Here is a 21,454-nt window from a genome sequence, read left to right as displayed (position 1 = left end):
TTAGTTTAAGCATGGACAGGTTAGCTTAAAAACAATCTATGGAATAAGAATTTGTGTGAAAGACACAAATAAATGTACTTGACTGCTGTTGTTTGCACTACTAAATATTTCTAGAAACTTATATGAGACATGGTAAAGGGAAGTCCCACTGACCCTGTTGAACTCCAGAATAAAAGGCCTTACAGACATGTTTGAGATGTGTACATTATCAGGACATTCACTTTGACATTTCTTTCCCATGTAAGAGAAAACTTTGGTTTTGGTTTCTATGTTTAGGGTTTCAAAAATTAGCCTCCGAATTCAAGGCTAGCGTAAAACCAAGACTCTGTGGCCTCCTTTTAACTCCCCTTTGCTGCTAACACACCTATTATTTTAACTTACATCAAATTCTTTCATGTCAGTCTTTGGAGTGGAGTCAGTGTCATAAGTGATTCTGCTCTCTTAGCTGAGGTGGAAGTCATGCAAGAAAAAAACAGTGCGACCACTCTGTGAGGCATAACATTAACCTTCTTAACAATCTGAACGCGTGGCTGCAAACACACCTCATAAAAGGCAGTCTCAGATACCACCCGTTTGCAAACGCTGCAAGCCACACTGTGATGACAAGAGGTGTCTGGGTAATTTTAGCGTCTGGCCCTGAGGAAAATCACTAAGGCAACAGGACAGCCTTATTAAGATATTGTTTTATGGCCTGGACTTGTCCTATTTTTGTTAACGTCTCCTTAAAGATGCATGAAGACACTGAAGTTACCCAGAGAGATTTTCCGTGCCGTGCATCACACCTCTACTGAAAATCTTACCACATGTTTGATACCTCATTATCCCCTGAGTGCAGTATCTCAGATACCTCATTGTCCTCTTCACTCTCATTTCTGAGTGCCATAGACTTGTTCTCTGAAGAATAATCTACGTAATCATCCTCAGGTACCTCTCCAGCCTCCTCTGATGCCCCTGCATCCTCCTCGGCCTCTAAATTAGCTGACTTGACCTGGTTTGAATTTTCACTGACTACCGAATGTTTCTCTTTTTCAGTGAGCTCCTATAAGAAAAAGGTTTACAGTGGGCATTTGAAAGATGGATACAGTAAGTGGGTGACTGGAGGATGTGCTTAAGAAGTCATCAAAGCAATACCCATACCTTGGTTTCAGTTATAGGTTCTTCAGTAGATTCCTACAGAAACAAGCACCACATTTGCAGGGATTGTCAGCTAAAATAGTGCATAAATTGCTAAAATTTAAAAGAATGAACTCTTGACTCACCATTTCTCTCAAGTAAGACCTTCTCGGGTTCTCCTCCACCACTTCCACTTGCTCCTCCTCCTCTTCCTCTACACCCTCGTCTGCTTCCTCTTCAACCTCGGGAGCAGCCTCTTGTTCCTCCCTTGGCTCCTCTCGCTCTTTCTCTCTCCTCGAGCTGTACCTCTCTGCCACCTCCTCCCCCTCCTCCTCCTCGTGGTCACGGTAGCGACCCCTGCGCAAGGAGGAAGGCCTCTCCTCCTCTGCGATGTTCTTCTCCGTGGCGATGCTGTCGTTGCCCTCCGAGGTCATGGCGTCCAGCTGCTTCTGCCTCTCTAGCGCCTCCTGCATGCGTCTCAGCCGTCTCTCCTCGCGTTTGGCCATACGCTCCTGCAAGGCCTGGTCCTCGTCGTCTCCGCCAACTCCTCCGTAAGAGCTGCTCACAGTTTCTGAGACACTGCAAGGAGAGAAAGGAGACCAACATTTGATTCGTGTGGTCTTTTTTCATGAGAACTACGCCTGGAGTTCAGAGCAACAGACATGAGCTGTTAAGACAATGTAGGCAGGGATACTGACACAAAATGTTGTCTCCAATTACCTTCAAGGTGACCCTAAGCTTTATAGTTTTTCAGTGGCTAAAGACATTAGACATTCCTCACATGGTCAGCTTTACACGTGAGTTCCACAGGGTATTGTTTAAGGAACCTAAACTTTTTGCTTTGGCAAGGAAAAGCCAAAAAAAATTAAGATAACATTGCTAAACAAACTCACTTGGAATAAGATCTTTAATGTGGAACACATGAAAAATATCAAGAAAGACAAAATTCCTAAAACTTGACTAATAAAAATGCCAAGTGAAGTTTCTCAGATTTGCTAAGAAAGCCCTGTACAAGCGTTTCAGTCAGACAGTTGATATGAAACCAGAAAACTCGACCGATTCTTCTGGGCTCTCTTGCGAAACAGACCGAAATGAATACCATGAAAGGAAATCTAAGTTGACTGGCTGCCCATTATTGTCAGCTCTTTCAGACCATTGGCAGTATTGACAGGTCTACACCACAGATATATTTAAAATAAACTAATGGTTAGAGCTTCAAATAAACACAAAATCAGTCAAAGTTCTCTTGGATCCCAAGTCTGAGGGAATTTTGTATCCTTGACACAATAGCTCCTTTCTCTTTCCACATTTCATGACAATCAATCCAACAGTTGTTGAGACATTAAAGCAAAAACCACAAATGTGAACCTCATGGTTGAGTTATAGTAAAAGTCAGGGGATTACCAACCTCTGTGGGATTCATCCTCTGGGGAAGATTCATGTCCAAACAACATTTTATGACAATCCATTCAAAAGTTGTTGTTACAATTAAGTCTTGATCACAGTGGTGGACTGACAGTCCATCTGACTGACTGACTGACTGCTTTGCTATAAAGACTTAAATTACTAGGCATTCTGAACATCAAGTCTTGGTCCACACATCATGACTCATAATATCCTGACCTAGAAGTCTGGCAAACATTATCGTTGTTCATCTACACAATCAACAAAGCCTAGTCAACACCAGGTTCGGCCTCAGCATCCTCCTGCACAATCCCCTTGTTGTTCGACGTGCCCAGGATGTATCTCTGAGCTCATGGACGGGAAGTATTTAAGACCAGAAAGCAGTGTCTGTGCTGCTAAATGTCAGAGCAACCCACCCTTCCCACTGTGGCCAAGGCGATTGATTTCATAGCCTAAAAACTGTGTTGAAAAATGGATTTGAGCCCGTTTTTGATTCAAATAGCAGTCTTCATGATGGATAGGTATGACATCATGAGATTGTTGCTATTGATAGGGTAGACAAATGGTAATCAATTCTTGAATTTGAAGACTCAAAATAAAATACAGAATGCAAAAAGAAAGGATAGTTAGGAAAAAAGCCACTTCACTGAATTTCATCATTCAACTCCTGGCAGTATTACAATATTGTGTCCACTCTGCCATCATAACGAGGCACAGCAGGCCTGTCAAGATGAAGATTGATTCACTTATTGAAGTGGTGTACATATGGCAATGTTGGGTATCTAAAGTATTTAGAGGGAGGTGTCTTTTTAGCCATTCTAAAACCCAAAACACAAGAGCAAAAGTTTGACAAAAGTGTTTATCTGCTTTAACATGATCTGTAAATGTTAGCATATCAAGATACCGAGCTTGTTAGGTTAGCTTATGTTAACATTTTGTATTATATAAAATAATGTGTTAGAATACATTTTAATAAATCAACAAGTCTGAGCAGTCAAGACATCATTACAGTGACGTTGTTGTGAATGAATATTGGTCAGATTCTTTATTTATTGATCAAGAACAACTCCATAAATTGTGTTGGTTGAGTTGTTTTCCTTGTTGCTCTGTTTTTTTTTTTTTGGTGAATCTAAAATTGGGAGGTGAGCAATTGTCTGCTGACAAAACCTGTGTTGTTATATGTGTGTGTTACCTGTGGCTGTTGGTCATGACCAGGCTGTCTGGCTGTCCGCTGTGATCCTCACTCTCTCTGGTCATCAGTCTGTCTTGGCGTGCCCTGCGCCTCCTCTCGCGGGCCGCCTCCTCCTCATCATCATCATTCCTCGCCAACCTGAAGGAGACAAAACAAGAGAGAAATAAAGTGTGAGGGCACAAAGACATTTTTCTTTTTTTCCCCTCAACCCTTCATCACTATCTCCCCATATCTTCTCTTAGTTATAAACTTCAAAGTGAATGATTCTTTAAATTGGACCGCAATCATCATAGTGACCAAACCTTGAGGATTTGTCTGCAGCTTTTAGGTTTTTCTTCTTTCCTCCTATCAAGCTGACCTGTCAGCTGTGCAACAACCAATACTTCTTATCGTGGCTGCAGTTTTCATGAGCTGATAAAAACTCGGGCTGGAGAGATGGCTTGGCTGAGGATAAGAGCAAGCCAGAGAAATGGTGCTTGTGTTGGTCTGGTCAGTGTTAAAAGTGAGAAAACTGGAGTAATGTGTGGCTATGAGTGAGCAAAACAGCCACTAGCCTTGTAAGTGTATATTTCTGAAAGGCATTTATAACCACATTAAATAGAAAAATCACATCTTTCTTAAGTTAAAAAACTGAAGTTGAAAAATATCTTGTGTCTACTAACTACTGAACAAAATGTTGTGCTGACTTTGTGGATTCTGGAGTGGGCTTTGTTTTAAAGGCACTGCTTCTTGTTTTAATAAAATTTGACATTAAAGCTTGCCGAGACATTTTCCAGTTCAAAACAACTAGTTTGACATGTTTTGCAAAATACACTTATCCATTACAATACTGAGAGTAAGAGGGTTTGATAGCACTCCTGTATCTCCTATAAAAGTTATCTTTAAATGGACCTTAAACCTTCAACATCTATACATTGCTTCACTAGAAATATCCCTGTTGCTTTTTTAGTGCTAATCTAAGCTAATCGGGTGATGGCTGTGCATGCATGAATCTTGGAAACATAAAACAGATGTATCAAAATTCTCATAAAGTCATACGCTAAAAACCACAAAACACTTTTTCAAAAAGTATTTCTTTCATTAAAAAGAAGTATGCCGATTTTAGGCTACACAAATATCACTCACGTTTATTATCTATCTCATGAACAAGAACTTTTTCATCAATTTCAGGTATTAAGACACTTTCTTTTGGTTGGCATAGCTGGTAAAGCATGGATTAGATGAAGTGATGTCCTGTCACGTCCATAGGCTAAATCTAAGAAATATTTCTGTCTAGTCTCTCAACTTCGTCCTTCCATTAAGGATAAATCCCTTTAAAACCCTCCAACATAATGCCAAGATCTACAAACACTTAGCAAAATCCAAAGCAGACATGCAGTGGATTATGGATGTCTCTACAAAATTCGATAGTTTATGTAAAGGGTGCGGTCAAGATAACTCCATTGTTCAGAATCTAGTTGGCTGCTGAGCTACTGTACTGTATATTTAAGTGCTTAAATATGATTGAAAGCAACAAGTTCAGGCATTTCTTTGGGGCTGGTCCAAAAATCAGTCTGGGAAATTCATGAAAAGTATTTGAAATAAGGGAAGACATATTTAGAGTAAGAAAGGTACAACATTTTTGATACTGTTTTACAATTTAAAGTATCATAAACAATAATATCTAACAGTATAATACTACTAGTAATCATTTTCCCAATTAAGTTTCTGGCCACCTGACATCTATGAACTCAGCTCCATGCTTGATCTGTGGTGCCCTGCCTAACCTTTACACTCGCACTGCTAACCACATGCCCCGCCACCTAACATCATAGTACAGTCCTTGAGGTCAACCAGCGAAGCGTGCTATTGCATGTTAATTGCAACATGTGTGGTGAGCCGAACTAAAGCTGCTTGGGTTTATGTTAGCTTTACAGCTTGTGAACAACAGTTTCCTTCTCCCTTTCCTCCCCCTCTGCAGTTCCCCACACCTCCCCTTTCTTTCTCTCAGATGAGGAATGTTGTCATAATGGAGCAGATAAATTTGTTAACGCCCAAGCTGGACTTAGGGGACATCGACATCAGTGACGTCAGCCAATGCTTTACATATGCTGAATAGAGAGAAATAAGTCTCTTAATGGAAGAGCAAAATGACTCTAATTCAGATCAATTGAACTCCTTTTCAGCTTTAAAGTCAGCATCTGTTTCTGAACCCAGGCCACTGTAGTCACAACTTAAAATGAAAGTTGAAAAACTACAATGTAGCAACCCCCATTAGAAAAGAGTCATGAAGTTAACACAGTGACTCAGCATTTAAATCTGTCATGAGTTAGCTAACAAGCAAGACGCCATGAGTTTCTTCTCAACTTCATACCAGACAAACTTTAGCTTCTGCAGATATCCAGATAAACAAGTGTTTTCATGGCTCTGGAAGTACTACTTTCAATTTAAGTCTTTTTAATTATACTATAAACCTTTCTGAACACAAACATCTATGGCCACAAGATTGAATGACAGTAAACAATAAAATAAGGCATACCAACCAAATGTACGGAAATGTCATGAAGTTAGCAAACACATTGTAAAATGCTTACATTACTTACAGTAGCATTAGCCACAATGAGCTCATTCCAGACCAACATAATATGCTGTAGCAAAAATCCCTGTAAGTACGGGGGGGGGGGGGGGGGGGGCTTTAGTCTTTTGTGTTTAAGATGCATTCAATTATTTTAGGCTTTAAAAAGTCAATTTTACTGTTGCTGAACCCAACCACTGTAGCCTTAAGTTAAAATGGTAGCAGCAAATGCTAAAATGTAGTATACCAACCCATGCTAGAGGAGATCATGAAATGAGAAAACTAAATAAGCTGTAAAATCCATCTTTGATAAGATAATATTAGCAATCATGAGTAGTCCATTCAAATGTGTTAATCTTCATACAAGTTCCTCTGCAATAAAACTGTTTACTTTGATTTAATGTGCCACAGTAACATGTTGTTTCTGTGACAACATCCCCACAAACAAGAGGGAACCAACTGCCATAATTCTCAGGGGACTGCGCCAACCCATAAACAGCACCAAATGTCATGAGAAAGAGAATATGACAACAGCTAAAACAGGATCAAAATAGTCCTTGGTGGCTGTGACAATGAAAATCTCAGGGTTAGAGACTCCTCAGTAGGAGAGAAGAGCAAACTCCTTAAAGCTGAATTAGCATTCCTGTCAATCAAAGCCTTGGCCAGAGATGCATACACAACCAAAGGACTGATTTAATACCTCTTTCCTTACCTAGGTCCCATACTCTATCAGCATACTGACACAGAAATATGGGGAGAGGTTCAAGGGAAAGAAAAAAGGGAGTGAGAAAGACGAGTGAAACAGAGAGTGGGTATAAAGAGGAGAGTAGGGAAATGAGAAATGGGAAAGGAAAGGGCGTGCACGATAATGGAAAAAGGAGTAATCTGCAGATTTTATCACAGAAGACACCTTTTCCTGTACAGAATGAAGTGTAGCAACAGTTACAGACTTCAGGTATAAGTGTCTGCAGAATATACTATGCAACAGATGCCCTTTTCTTAGATGTACAACATGGAAGAAAATACAATTTCTGTTGACAACATGAACCCCACACACTTACTTTTAATGCAGCTGCTATGTCACAGATAAAAGGGGAGTAGAATATCTTGTTACACATGTGCATAAAATTCTTCGTTTATGCAGTTTTATACTCATGCTGTATGGAAAAATAATGCTGATTTAAGCAACTGCATTCACAAAGTAACTGTCTGCATGGACAGCAGAGGCACACAAAACATGGCCATCAGCGAGCCTATTAGGGAGAAATATGTCCAAATATTTTCTTTACAGCGAAGTATGTCAGAAATGTCAGTGAAAACAATTTGGGAGAAGCCCATGAGAAAAGACTTCTTCACCCCTCCTCGAGAGGAGAGGGACAGCGGGAAGGGAGGGAGAAGAGCAAAGAGGAAGATGGAAAAGAAAAGCTGGGGAGGGGAGAAAAGGAAGGGATGAAGAGGGAGAGGGAGAGGGAGAAGAGAGGGTGGGGGCTCTGTCAGATATGCTGACCCATTCCCACGCTGGCCTCCCTGGATTATTTCCCTTCCTACAGAACCGCAATGTACCCCGTCTGTCTCTCTCTCTCTCTCTCTCTTCCCCACCCTGCTCTGTGCTGGGCTGGCTCCAAGAATACAAAATGTTAGCGGTGATTGAAATCCCCTCAGCTGCTTTTAGATGAATGAGGCAGTTTTGCATGCATATTAAACATTCATATAAAAATGTACACTTCTTGTGAAAATAAATCTACAACAAAAAAACCTGCAACAATAGCTCAACTCTTTCCAAGTTGAAGTGGTAAGTTAGAAGAAAACATAAGTGGCTCAGTCTCTGTAGCAAACTCTATTGCTTCATCTGATCTTCCTCTGAATTCCTGTCAGAACCAAAGGTTTACGATGCAGGACCGGGTCATGTTTGCAAACAGCCCATTCACCCGGGGCGTGGAGTGTTTAGCATGGCTCATTCGCAAAGGATGGGTGTTATTTCCTTGTCCCTTCCTGGTCTCTCAGGGGGGGAGGGGCTCAAACAGATGTAAAGAATGGAGAGGAAAGGAGGAGGATGGTAGAGAGAGAGAGAGAGAGAGAGAGAGAGAGAGAGAGAAGAACCAGAGACAGGGAATTATGTAGATTTGAAAAGCAAAAAAACACATGATATAAAGAAAGGCTAGTTAATAGAAACGAGTTAGAAGAAAGAGTAGACAAGAATAAAGGTTTAAAAATGGAAGTGGCAGACGATGAGGTGAAGGATGAAGCAGGGGGAGGATGAATCTATATAAATAGTAAGAAGGGGAAGACAGACAGTGATGCCCAGGGGAGAGAAAAAAAGTAAAAAAGATGGAAGAGGAGTTTCACAAGGAATGGGACAAGGAGACAGAGAATGTTGAGAAGGAGGAGTCAGGAGAAATGGCACAAATCTAAAATAGCCACTTCCCAAAAAGGACATGAGAGAAGTTTTTCCAGAATCAACATTGTACATTCAGCAAATACTCAATAAAGTTAGTGAAATTCAAAGAAACAATTCAACATTGAAGGCTGAATTGCTTTCATGTTATGAATAAGAAGGAACAGCTGAGAGAGAATTATCTTAGGTCAGCTTAGCCTAACGTAGCACAAAGACTCTGAGAGGAGATTGAAGTTACAAAAAACAAAGAATGATAATGACATACTCCTGGACGGATGCATTTCTATCAAACTCTGAATGCGAAGAGAGAAAGTCTACAAATGTTTTCAAAAATTCAAACCATTAATTTATCTATCAGAGCACTACGATGGCTCACTTTTGTGGTAGGGCAGAATATTTATATATGAAGTGTAAATATAAAGCCAAGCCTGCTGCAGCAAACTGCAACAGCTTTTTTTTGTGTACTATCCCTTTTATAGAAAGAGATTTTTTTGGCTGAGCCCGATACCCTTTGGTCACTGAAATGACTGGGAAAATTCCACATCCATGTGCTCTCTTTGGAGAAAAAAAAGCAAACGAGACATTCCTGAGCGACTGCGTTTCATTGAACAGAAACCTACTAAAGCATTGATAGGGGAACTGAAGAGCATTAGAGTGTGTGAGAAACCTCAGCAGAGCAGAAAAATGTCTGTATGTGAGTCCGCAGCTTTAATCCAAGAGAACCAGAAGTGAATCGAAGCCCAAAGTGCTCCTCTTTGTCAACAGTCATTTTCTTACGACTATAACTGAAGCTGATGTAAGACAGAACAGGAAAGGCTCGGCTGTTCTCTCTCCAAACACGCACACACGCAGACACACACGCGCACACTTTGCGCATTCTTTTTTATTTTTTCAGAAAAGTGAATGGAGCTTGTCAAACCTTCATCACCTGATGCTGATCCAAACATTACAACACAGTAAAGCGTGTATTGTTAACTGAATCCATGCGCTCATCTTAAAACCTATGCACAAACACACACACTTATAAAAACACATGCAGACCAGGAGGATTTACACACACACACACACACACACACACGCACACACACACACATGCACATTCAAACAGACAATCCCCGTCCCAGTATGTAGGAAACAGCTCATGGAGACCTGGCCAGTAAACACTTATAATAGCCAGGAATTTGGCATTCCTTCAGCAGTTATTATATGGCCCCACATTCTCCCAGCTCTCTCCGTCTTCTCACAGTGTTCTCAGTGATGGTTGAATGGAAGCGGGCCAATGAGACAACATGTGGTTTTGACTAGTCCAAGCAAGAGGGGCATGTAAATATTGATTGTTTCAATATATTGGCAGAAATGGAAACAATGTAGAGATGTAATCTTTTATCAATAACAGGAGTGGCATGTCGCCTGCCAGCTGAAATTATTGCTGCTCGGACCAAATAAACAGTCACGAACACACTCCCGCCGAGCTGAAAATATAAATGTCTTTTTCACTTTTGGGTCAATTCTCTCTCAGTCAGCCAGTCCTTATGTCTTCCCCTATGTCGGCTCGTCTTAGTCGACACTTTCTGCCAAATTCCTTCTTCTACATGTAACATAAACATCCCCGAACTGTATAAATAATCCAAGTGGCGGAGGGGGGTTTATGGAGATTTTATGCCATGAAATTTAACGGTATTAACCTTCACTTCAATCAGCTATACATGTGAGGAAATGAGGCAGTAAAGTCTAAAATAGGTAAAAACATTGAATACGAATGAGTTGGTTATATTCTATGTGTTTCCGATACTTAAGAAAAACTGTGAAGTGACCCTGAGTCCAATTGGGCATTTCAGTATTTTAGCTCATTGTTTTGGCACTTAAACTTTTTCCTTAAAAACCTTCTTTCTATCCAGGGCAGATAAAGTTCAAAATAATCAACTTGAAGCTACTAGCTTAGCATCAAAAAAAAAGTAAGCAACTAGCTTGTGAACGTAGCCAGATATTTCCGCTTAGCGCCTGGTTGATACCTTGAAAGATCTAACAAAGAGTTAATTCCTGGACTTCCAAATAGCAGGAAACATGCCAAATTCATAATAATGTTCTCTCTATTAACTGAATGTGTCGATAGAAATGCCAAGTCTGCTTTATCAGGGAGTGAAATGTGTATCCATGTTGTGTTTTAAGTTTTCTCTACTGCCTCCAAGTAGGTGAAAATCCATGAATGGAGCTTTATAGAAACTAAGACATGTACTACTATATATATATATATATATATATATAGTAGTAGTACATGTCTTAGTATGTTTTTTGTAAAGCAAATATTTTAAATACCAAAAACATTTATTTGGCATTTTCTGTACTACAATTTCTAGTTACTTCTCAGTTGACATTCATGTGTCTATCATATATCTCTGCTAAACAACTGAGCTTTCTCTATTTGACATAATAGCTCACTTTTATACCAGCTTAGAACCTTCGATAAAGCTCATACAAGCTGAGAGGGTCTTTATTTTCAAAGTCTTTATGAATGAGTATTTTATAAGTATGTCCTTCACTGTAGCAGATAACGGCACATATTTTACATTTTTCCCTCTCAAGAAATGTGATTTTCCTTGAACTGTGCCTAATTAAAAGCTAAAAGTAAACTCAAGGCACTCTTTATGGTTTAAAAAAAGATATAATGGAGAAACATTTATGCAGTCAGAGGTGGTCGGAGCGATTTCAGCCTGTTTTTCATTCATGATCGAGTAACTGGCTCAAATAAAACTCTTCTCACAGATACATCTAACAGGCAGAGTGACCTTGGTCGGTATCTGCATCCACATCAACCTCATCTTTAATTGGAAGGGCTGCAGCCCAGATGAAGAGACTTGTGTGAAAAAGGGGCCTTATAAAAGGATTCCTTGGCACACAATGTATCACATTCTAACAATAAAACCGCCTTTTTTACAATTTTTTATTACTGCACTTGGCATGTTACCACTCAATCAATTTGTTGAAATGAACTTTGGTTTAATCAATTTCTTCCATTGAATCAAAGGGAGTTCACAAGGCCACAGAATCTGGGAGAGAAAATTGGAAAGAGGCAGGGAGGTAGGGCATGATTGAACATTCCCACTTAAAGGTCATCACATTGCTTATCAGGTTTCTCATCAACCTTTTTTTTTCTCCTTTGAGCCTGGCGGGGAAGCCAATATTTGCTGAGCGCTGTTCTTAAAGACCAAGAGGAGGGTCTAAGCTATTAAAGCTGGCTCCCTCCTGTTCCAACTTGGCATGAACATCAGAGGAGGTGCACTGTGCATCGACATCCAGAGCTTCATTACCCAGCACAGCTTCACACAGCCAACTTAGTAAGATCTTTTGTGACAGCAAGTTCTGTGGCTGCAACTCCAATCTAATCCATTGTGGAGAACTGAGTTTTTTTTTCATGTCTAATTTGCAACAGAATAAGTAAGAAAACCCTGTAGTGATAATAAGTCGATGTGAATAAAGACAGGTCTTACCGTTCGGCCTCCAGGCGCATCTCCTCTCTCTTCTGCCTCCTCAGCTCCTGGCGCCTCTTGAAGTCCATTTCCTCCATGATTGTGCCCTGAAGGATGACATCATCAACACGGACACGTTAAGTCATTCAATTTCAGGAAGGAAGAGAGTAGAACAAAAAGTAGGAAAAGTATTAAAGTGTCCTAAAAGGGCAGAAACAAAGGTTTGAGAGCAAACTGATGCTTTGGTTTGATGTCTCTGAATATCAAAATAGAGCTAATGTTTTTTAATAAATTTGAACAATTTTGGTAAATAATCTTTTTACAACATTATCATCATCTGATTGGCATATTGTAGGAAACCCAATGTGTCACAAACATAGACTGAGTAAAACATGGACCTAGTCTCAGCCACATCATCTTTTGGTTTCTGAAGGGGCGCTTTGAAGCTGAATGACGGCAGCTGCCATGTTGGAAATATTAACTTTACCTTAGTTTTGATCAATCAAGTAAAAGGCAAATAGGTGGAGTTAGAGACAGCCATAAGCCTCCTGGCAAACAGCTACAACATGTAAACCCTCTGCTCCTCCTCATCCCCCAAGCTGTCCCATCTTTCATTAAGATATTGGGACTTTACACCTGCTAGGAGCCAGGTGTAAGATTGAAGCTATAACGAATGCCTACTTTGAAACTATCTCAGCTGGTGCAACACCTTAGATGTGAGTAGTGCCTCAACTCCATCCTACTTTAGAAATTACATTCAAACTACATTATGTTTGAACTTACGCTTAGCTGGTGCAACACGGTACAGAAAAGTAATCTTTGTACAAGCCTCAGCTTTACCTGACAATAGCTTCTTTTTTGGAGGTCAGCAGAATGAGGCAGAAAATGAAAGAACGAAGAAGAGCAGAAAAATATAGAAGAGAAAGGAGCCAGGACAGGATGTTCACTCAATCAGTCAGGAACAACTCTCACTAAAAATACCCCGCTAGGGTACATGACTGGGTGTGCAGTGAGGACTGAGACCACCCAGGAGCTGCTGAGCCTCCCATCATACATCTATGTATCCTAGCTAACCCAGCAGAAACAACTAGAGTAAACCGGAGCAGAGTAAACAGACATTATCTGAGCACGCACGGAGGACAAAGACAAAGGTGCATGACAGCTCAGAAGATCAAATCACATCACTGAATTAAATACTGTATCATTTGTGGAGATAAAACATGAGCAGGAAAAGTGGTGAAGATGCTTTAAAGTGCAGTAGGATGAAGGAAAACTACTGCAGTCATACCTTGAATTAGCCTTTAAAAAATGTATTTCCCTTCACACTACACAGGATTTCACCATGAAGCAGAGGCACAATGCAACAACGTCTGGTAATAGTCTCCCACAGTCCAGCCTCAGCTGACAGAAGGAAAGGAAAAATGCCTGTTCCTTCCCCTCCCTGCTAGTTGTCCCTCCCTCCATCCCTCAGTAACCTCCTTCCTTCTATCCTTCAGTCTTAACCCCCTCCCTTCCACCTTCCCTCCATTCTCTTTTTTTTCTCTCTCTATCTCTCCTGCTAGCTTTTCCTGTCTTGTTTACCCACGTCAAAGCTTGGCTAAACTCTGTTCTACTGCATGACGCTGCTCTTGATACAAGCTTCTGGAGTGTTATAAGCATGCCTTCCTCTCATTTATAGAAGAACCAGCATGAAGAGGTCAAAGAGGGCCTCTATATGTGTGGATATTATCTGCATGTTGGGGAAATTTACGCCATTTGTGTGCAGGCATTCTCCACCCATCCAGTCGCAGCCGATGTCTGCTGCACCAGGGAGTCTGGTACTGCTCGAGGTGTCTGCCTGTTAAAAGGACGTTTTTCTTTGCCACTGTTTCCAAGTGTTCATATTTGATTAATGTTGGGTCTCTATTTATACTTCATGAAAGAGAACAGTCTAGACCTGCTCTAAAGCAGGATGAGATTACATTTGTGTGGTTTGGTGCTATTGATGGATTCATACTCATATGTGTTTGAAAAAGCAGAACAGACGTTCCAGTAAACAGGAAGCCCATTTACCGGTGCATCCAGTAGCATCTTGTTACCCAATTACGACCCCCCCCCCCCCCCCCCCCCCCCCCCCCCCTTTCCCTGTGAGTCTGTACAGCAGACACACACCTCCTCATCTACCCTCAGTAATACCCGAAAAAATTTGCTGACTAGGAGTAGAGAGACACAATTTTAAATACCACAAGAATCCACTCACTATGTGTAGATGCATGCTTAGTGTCACTTGTGAAATCGGCGGAGGGAGGGGCGAATTGGCACTTGAATGCGGGGCTATTCAAACAGCCATAATTAAGACAAAATGATAGCAATCACCAAAACCGACAAGGCCTCCAAACATCGCCAGTCTAATCACATACTTCCTAGAACCAGTGTCGCCAAAGGAGACAACGTTATTAGCAACACAAGCACAGCAGTGTGCAAAGTTGGACTTAATGTCACAAATAATGCATGATTTATGCGGCGGAAGTTTTCATTACTGTTTAATTTTGTGCAAAACTTATAGATCATTCAAAACAAGTCATTTGTAGGCAAATTAAATAAAAGACCTGTCAACTAAATGATCAGAGTAGACACTTTGTATGACATTAAATCTAAGGAAATGTGTGTTTATCACAGATATACTATAATGTATGCAGGCTTTTCAGTGGAAGACTAAATACAGCACAGACACATTGTCTTGTCTCTGCCCGGGAGAACACCAGGACAGAGAGGAAGCCTGTGGCTTGCAGAAAAAGGACCTCAGTACGTGTAGAAATGTAAGTGTTGTGTATATCACTGGAGAGACCACCCACACTTTGCAAAAGCTAACCGGGGCAGAATGAGAGAAAGACAAGCATTCCATGAGGTTGTGCAACCTGGAGTCACAAGTTTGTGACATTTTCAGACTTTTTACAAGTTCAGCCTGTCTAAGCATGTCCACTATAAAACTTCCACGTCCTTCCTTTGCTACATCTGTCCATTAATTCCACTATGTATCTCTAAAACCTGCATCCCAGCCTCCCTTCTTACCCCGTCTCTCCTCCCCCTCTTTCTGTTTCCCTGTCTGCCTCAGCCCTCTACAATGGCTATAATGACACATTTAACAGTCAAATTACTACCTGTCGAGACTGCCAGACCCTGGCACCGAACCCAGCGTCTAAGTGCCAGCCTTTTAAAAAGCCTTAAAAGCCAAGTTGATATTATCCTGACAGCCTCTGGGATTACACCACCTTATAACGCCTCTATCTTCTCACGAAGTCTTGAGTAAAGCACCAAAACAATGGGCCCCTATAGGCCAAACGAGGCATAAAGTAGATCAGGCAACGGTCTGCAAGTAAATCTGCAGAATAAGTATGGGCCAGAGCACATCTATTTTGAGATTTGGTGAAGTGTTTCTAACACTAGCTTAGCATTATGTGAGAGGAGAGGACTGCAGCTTTTTGGTCAGACTTGTTTCTGTGATAGTCAAGACGTGTTCCTTCCAACCTTCAGACAAACACATTAATCTCCACAGTATGGTTATGAAGCTATGTAAGGAATGTTTATAATTAACCTTTGGTTTTGGCAGAGGTCACTTGAAGAGCTTTATTCATATGCAGTCAAAAACACTCTTTTTTGGATGTTCTCTGTAAAGCAGTGAATGTTGGTGGTTTAGAGAATTAATGTAAAAATAGAACTAGCTTAGTGAAACTTTTGTACAAGCTGTGGGGCTTCCAAATAAAGAAACATGGGACCTTGTTACATGGTCTTACACAGCTTAATTTACAAAAAAACACTCTTTATAACTGTAAAAACAATAAATCTAGTCCTTCATGCAGACATTCACTTTATTGGATAGGTCAGGATCAGGAACATGATGTATTTTCTTTTTCAATAAGAAAGACCAATGAAGATGTTGGCAGCTAGCAGTTCTGTTTGCCAGGTTGGGGTTCAAGCTAAACGCTAACGGACTAACAATGCAAATAAGCTTAGGCTTTAAATCATGTGGTGTGTCTGTCTGTTTGCATATACTTCATACTTATTCACAAGATAATAAATGAATGAACTTGGCTATAGTTTTTCGTTTTAGGCTGTGACACAGAATAATGTGTATTGTGATCATTGGTCATGTGGTCGTTGGTATGTCACACGTGTGTATGCCCTGTGATTATGCTGGACCACCATGAGAAAGCCACAGGTGAAAGGCGCTGTTCGCTAAAGTTACAGTAAATTCATTTTCAGTGTGCCACAGACTATTGATTTATGTTCATTGTATGTTCCTGTAACCGTGTGCAACTTAGAACATATAGGCTGTGCACTGGGTGGACTCTTGGTCACTTACTGTAAGCAAACAAATAATTACTAGTTAACACAAAATGAATGTAGCTAATGCTTATAAAGGAAAGGAAATCTTATTCAAGGTAATTCAAATCTTGTTTGTATCAGCTATACTTCGATTTAAAAAATAAATAAATCCAAATTCAAATTGAAAGAGTGCAGACTAGTTACAGTGGTAACACGAACCACAGTCTGCTGTGAACACATCTAGCCTAAAAAAAGAATGGTGCATTATTACAAGGTTGGAGTTTCTAGAGTAAGGACATAAAAGCAAGCTATAATATTCTACATGAAGTGCTGCCCTACTCTTGGCCTCTGGACTGAGGAGAGGAGCTCTTTGCTAAGCAGCTATGGGGTCACAGCTGTGCAGGTGTCCAGGTGAAGAGAGGTATTCCAGAAATCTGGAATGTGAAAGCAACACTGGCACAAAGCCTGATCTTTATAGTCTTTGCATCAATGGAAGAAAATATGTTGCCCACCTGCAACTGTGGTCGGTATGTTGGAGAACTCTTACTCTTTGAGCCATGTGACATTGAACCACCTTAGAAACAAGATGTCACACCGAATGGTTTCAATACTGTCAAGTTTCATTGAGATTAAAAGGAAAAGGCAGAATATCGTGGGATTCTGCGGAGTACCTGACCCCTTCACTTAGAAAAGAAAGTTTAAATGGAGCAGAATTTCTCCACCAGGAAATCACCTTCCTTCACCTTTCAATATTTAATCAGCCAAACGAAAAAACTTCCCGTTAAAGGTTGAGAGAGATGAAACATACAATTGTGTCTACACTCTGACACATTTGAGGCTTTATTGAGACGGCAGGATTGCCTTGCTTCAAATTCAGCAATAGGTCTGCGCAGCCATCATGACACATGAAATGGCAGACTGACAACCTCCCTCTCTGTCTCTGCTAATAGTCACCTTAGCTTAGAAGGTATTCTGTTTGCGTCTAAGAAAACTCCTCATATTTTGTTTCCAAGAAACTCGACAGTGTCATTGCATTCAGGTTCTCAGTGTCTGTCCTAGAGAGAATGCTGAATGCATTTCCTGAAAGTTTGCAAAGCTTTTTTTTTTGTCTAGTTAGCATCAATGTTTGCTATAGCTGTAGTTACATTCAAGTTACCATTATGAACTTTTAAAGATCTATTTTTTGTCTTTCAGTGTCTTTATTGTAGAGATGGGACAGTGAGTCAGAAATCAGGTAGAGAGAGAGAGTGACGAATGACATGTGGGAAAAGGAGCCACCGGTCAGCTTTGAACCTGGGTCACCTGCTTTGAAGACAGACAGATAGAGAATGTGTGTTTAAACAGGTACTTCAAACTGCCATAAGAGTCTTTATTTCTTTGTGAAAGAACTTGTGGAAATCTATGTTTATGTATGATGTGTATTGGACCTTAAATCACAGATCCTGTAGCTATGCAACCAACACAATCGGTCTATAGCACACCAGTTCTTCCATGTATTTTTTGGGTACAGGTTGGTGTCCTGAAGAAATCCATTCTGCAATTCTTGCCTCTACTAAGAGGACTCGCACTCAAACACATCATTACAGATTCCTCATATGACTTTGTAAACGTGAGCATTTAAAAGATACATGGCACAGTAAGAATTTAAACTGCAAACACTGACATTTTTCTTTGTATGTACCTTTAAGACAACTGCGTGTCAAAAGACCAGTCCTGGAACTTTTGGATGGTAAAATATCAGGAGATGAAAACACTTGCATGTGCTCAGCAGAGAGAGAGGCAGCAGTCTGTTGGTTAGGTCTAAGCTTAAATATATTGGTTAGCATTTTGGCAAGAACGCTAATTTTTATGATGATTTTATTACACAGATAAAGCTTCTGCTGTTAAAAAAAAAATGGAGGAAGAGAGATAAAGAGAGAGAGAGAGAGAGAGAGAGAGAGAGAGAGAGAGAGAGAGAGAAGGTGCATGCCTGTAGGTAGTGCACACTAACAGCTGTTTTGGCTGAGGCTCTGGGGACAGTTTGAGTTGGGTAAACCTAACGTTTTCTGCAGGGGTAAGGGGTCTCCTGAGAGTAGTCTGACAGGGTGGTTAAAATATGTTCAGCCTGTGTGTGAGGGTGTGGGCATCAGAATAAATAATATTTAACAAACAGGATTGATATTTCTTTAATGCATTTGGTGGGAGTACTTACCAGTATGTTAATGTGTATAAGTGTCTGCAGATGTGTGCAGAGGAATTGCAAACAAATGAATAAATAAGTGTGATAGGCTTTTACTACTTTAAGACGTGAGGCTACTGCGAATGCATTATGTGTGTGTTTATGGTACAGTTAATGTGTGTACATGTGCGATATCCATCACCACCTACAGTGCTGTGTTTGGAAAGCTGCTCTTGCGGTTGTGGTTCTCTGTGCTATGCGTCTCCCCTCACACGTCCCGGCCTTGGCAGCATTAACACGTTTACACTCTCAGGATGCGGAGCGGCTGTGGATGAGCGTTCATAATTTCACAGGAGGAGTCCAAGAATTTCTCTTTCTTTCCGTCTGTTTGCATTTCTCTTAGTTTCATCTGTCATCAAGAATCTCTTCGTCTGCATGCATTTTAGAAATTGACTGTTACACTCTGGGTCTAATATATGGTGTAAAATTGGGCGGCAGTGACGGTATTGTTGCTCTTTTTGGTCGTGTAAAATTTGAAAGTGAGTAAAAGGGATAGCGTTAAGTTTGGGTTTTAAAAAATAAAAGATGAAGACATGGATGTTGGCAGACTTTTGTAAAGTCAAATGCCTAAAATCCTGTGTAATCCTTTATTTTCAAGGGTACATTTAATATTTATATCAGCCTTAAAAATCCAGTATCAGTTGCACTTACTCATTGCCCATGTAGTTCAATGATTTTATTACATTCACTCTTTTCTGGCTGTTCCTTTCTCCTCTTGGAGCTTAGCTTAGCAAACAGCTGTAGACTTTGTGTTCAGCTACAATATGAGGAGACTCAGTGACAGTTGGCTGTGAATTAAGTCTAATTCTTGGTTTAATTTTATAGCATTTCCCCACACCCAAGCAGTCTAACTTCTCCCTGTGACTGTGTGTGTCTGTATCTGCATGCCACAGTGTGAATATAACCCACAATGGCCTCTGTTGTCTTAGCCGAGGTCTTTAGCTGCAATTATATATTCTAGGCAACATATAAGTTGGCCAAGTGCATCAGACCTCAGCTCAATCTTAATACCATATGCTTTCCACATGCACTCTATCTCTTCCAAAACAAATTTTTTAAAGTGCGGCTTCGACTCCAAAGGGAGAAAGTTTCCCTGATCATTAGCAGAGGGTATTCATACAAAAACCTGGGAAGTTAACGACACCAAATCCAGTGGAATAACACGCTCGGGATTTTGGGGTGAGAAATGGTTCTACAGTCTTTGAATGCCTCAGATAAATTGTCATTCTTGACTTCAGATCAGGAGATCAGGCACAATCCTCCCTCAAATCGCCCTCTGATCGCCTCTCTGCTGACTTCAGCTTTCTGATGGAAGACAAACCAGCGAGGGAAACATTTCCCATCGGTGTAGGGGAAAGACCTGAAGGTTAAAGAAGTCAAGTTTCCATTTGGTGAAGAAAATGGAGACTTCTGCATTCCCAGACAATGGTTCACATTCCGTAACACCTCTATGTGCCCTGTGAATCATATACACTGAGACAGACTGACGGAGGTTATCTGTTCACACACACACTCACAGCCAAGAACATCCCAATGGAATACCTCAGAAGCATTGTATTTTGCAGGCTGTTTGCAGGCTACAATAACCACTTCTGAGATAAAACAAAAGGTGGGTCTCAGTTTGCTGAATGCTGTTGTGTCTCTACTCTGTGCATGAGTACAAACCAACAACCATATTTCTAGAATAGAAGTATTGTGATATTTAAAGGATGAACTACTTATAATTCCTTTGTTGCACATGAAATCTGGTCAGAAACATCTGGACATTTGACTAACATGGTAACACATATCCACAGCAGTGTGGGTACTTTTTTTTTTTTATTACTTCATTATGTTCAATATAAAGGGTTTGACAATGATCACTCCATAAGCCCATAAATCATGACTATACAAGATGCCTCATTTCTGTCTGATCCACCTGCTACTCATTATTCTTCATAAATGGTCCATTAGCAGACTAATAACTCTAATAATGCAGTTAATCACTTAATTCTTCATAAGCTTTTTGTGACACATAATGACGTAAATATTCACAGCGGAGGAATTAAAGTGCTATACAGATGTCTGTCAGATACTGGAATTTCATTTTTCCATATGTTTGCTTTTTTTTCTTAATTTTGTTAAACCACAAAATTGAGCTAATCTGCTGTAGATTAACCCCACAGTTGTCAACAGGTGCCTACTTCAAACTAGAGAAAAATCCAAGCAAAAATTACAAAAGGACAGAAATCTCTAATGAAATGTACAAAAGATCCTCAAACATACGCAGAAAGTGCTACGTTAATGTAGAGCGCATCAGTCAAAGTGAGGGGGTAGCAGAAAGAATATATTTTTAGGGGCCTTTAGCATAACTTAGTTTAGTAAAACTGCATAGATTTAGGAAGACAACAGCCAGAGGCGCTGTTTTTCCACAGGCAAGGCAGGCAACTGCTTAGGGCCCCAGACCAGTAGGGGGCCCCAGAGGGCTGACAAAATTTAAACCAAAGCAGCGACCCATAATGTGCAAATTTTGCATCGACAGTAGGAAACCTCCCTAAGGTGGCCCCATCTGACAGCATTCACTCTCATTGCCCTGCTGAAAACTGGTTGGAGGGCCCCTCCAACTGAATTTTGCCTTGGGCCCCAACATACTATTCTATAATTGAGATTGACAACAGCATCACCAATGAGATCCATTACAGCAAAAAGGACCCAGGGAAGCTGAAATGATCTTAAATACAAAAACCAACAAGGGGTGATCACCAAAACAGCTTTTTTTAAACCTTCAACAAACACTTACTATGCAATTTTTAGTGAACAACAGGCT

General features: G+C 40.5%; 1 protein-coding gene across 7 annotated transcripts in view; it reads right to left on the bottom strand.

Annotated features, from left to right (window-relative positions):
* cald1a (caldesmon 1a) overlaps window positions 1-21,454 on the bottom strand; it is a 56,423-nt gene that overhangs the window by 16,829 nt on the left and 18,140 nt on the right. For 3 of the 7 annotated variants that reach the window (XR_009666078.1, XM_061030331.1, XM_061030333.1), the window contains exons 2-6: window positions 12,147-12,232; window positions 3,710-3,847; window positions 1,260-1,692; window positions 1,138-1,170; window positions 815-1,039 (exon numbers count right to left, since the gene is read on the bottom strand). Coding sequence is in view for 6 of the 7 variants with exons in the window: in XM_061030331.1 (XP_060886314.1) it covers window positions 815-1,039; window positions 1,138-1,170; window positions 1,260-1,692; window positions 3,710-3,847; window positions 12,147-12,223 (906 nt within the window). In the remaining variant the exon portion in view is untranslated. Of the gene's footprint in view, window positions 1-814; window positions 1,040-1,137; window positions 1,171-1,259; window positions 1,693-3,709; window positions 3,848-12,146; window positions 12,233-13,413; window positions 13,562-21,454 lie in introns of those variants that run through there. The other 4 variants (XM_061030332.1, XM_061030334.1, XM_061030335.1 and 1 more) reach the window with 4 other exon arrangements.

Source organism: Labrus mixtus, chromosome 22, assembly GCF_963584025.1.
Source record: "Labrus mixtus chromosome 22, fLabMix1.1, whole genome shotgun sequence".
Taxonomy (NCBI): Eukaryota; Metazoa; Chordata; class Actinopteri; order Labriformes; family Labridae; genus Labrus; species Labrus mixtus.
Note: the sequence above shows the minus strand (reverse complement) of the source record. Positions and strands in the feature narration are given on the sequence as shown.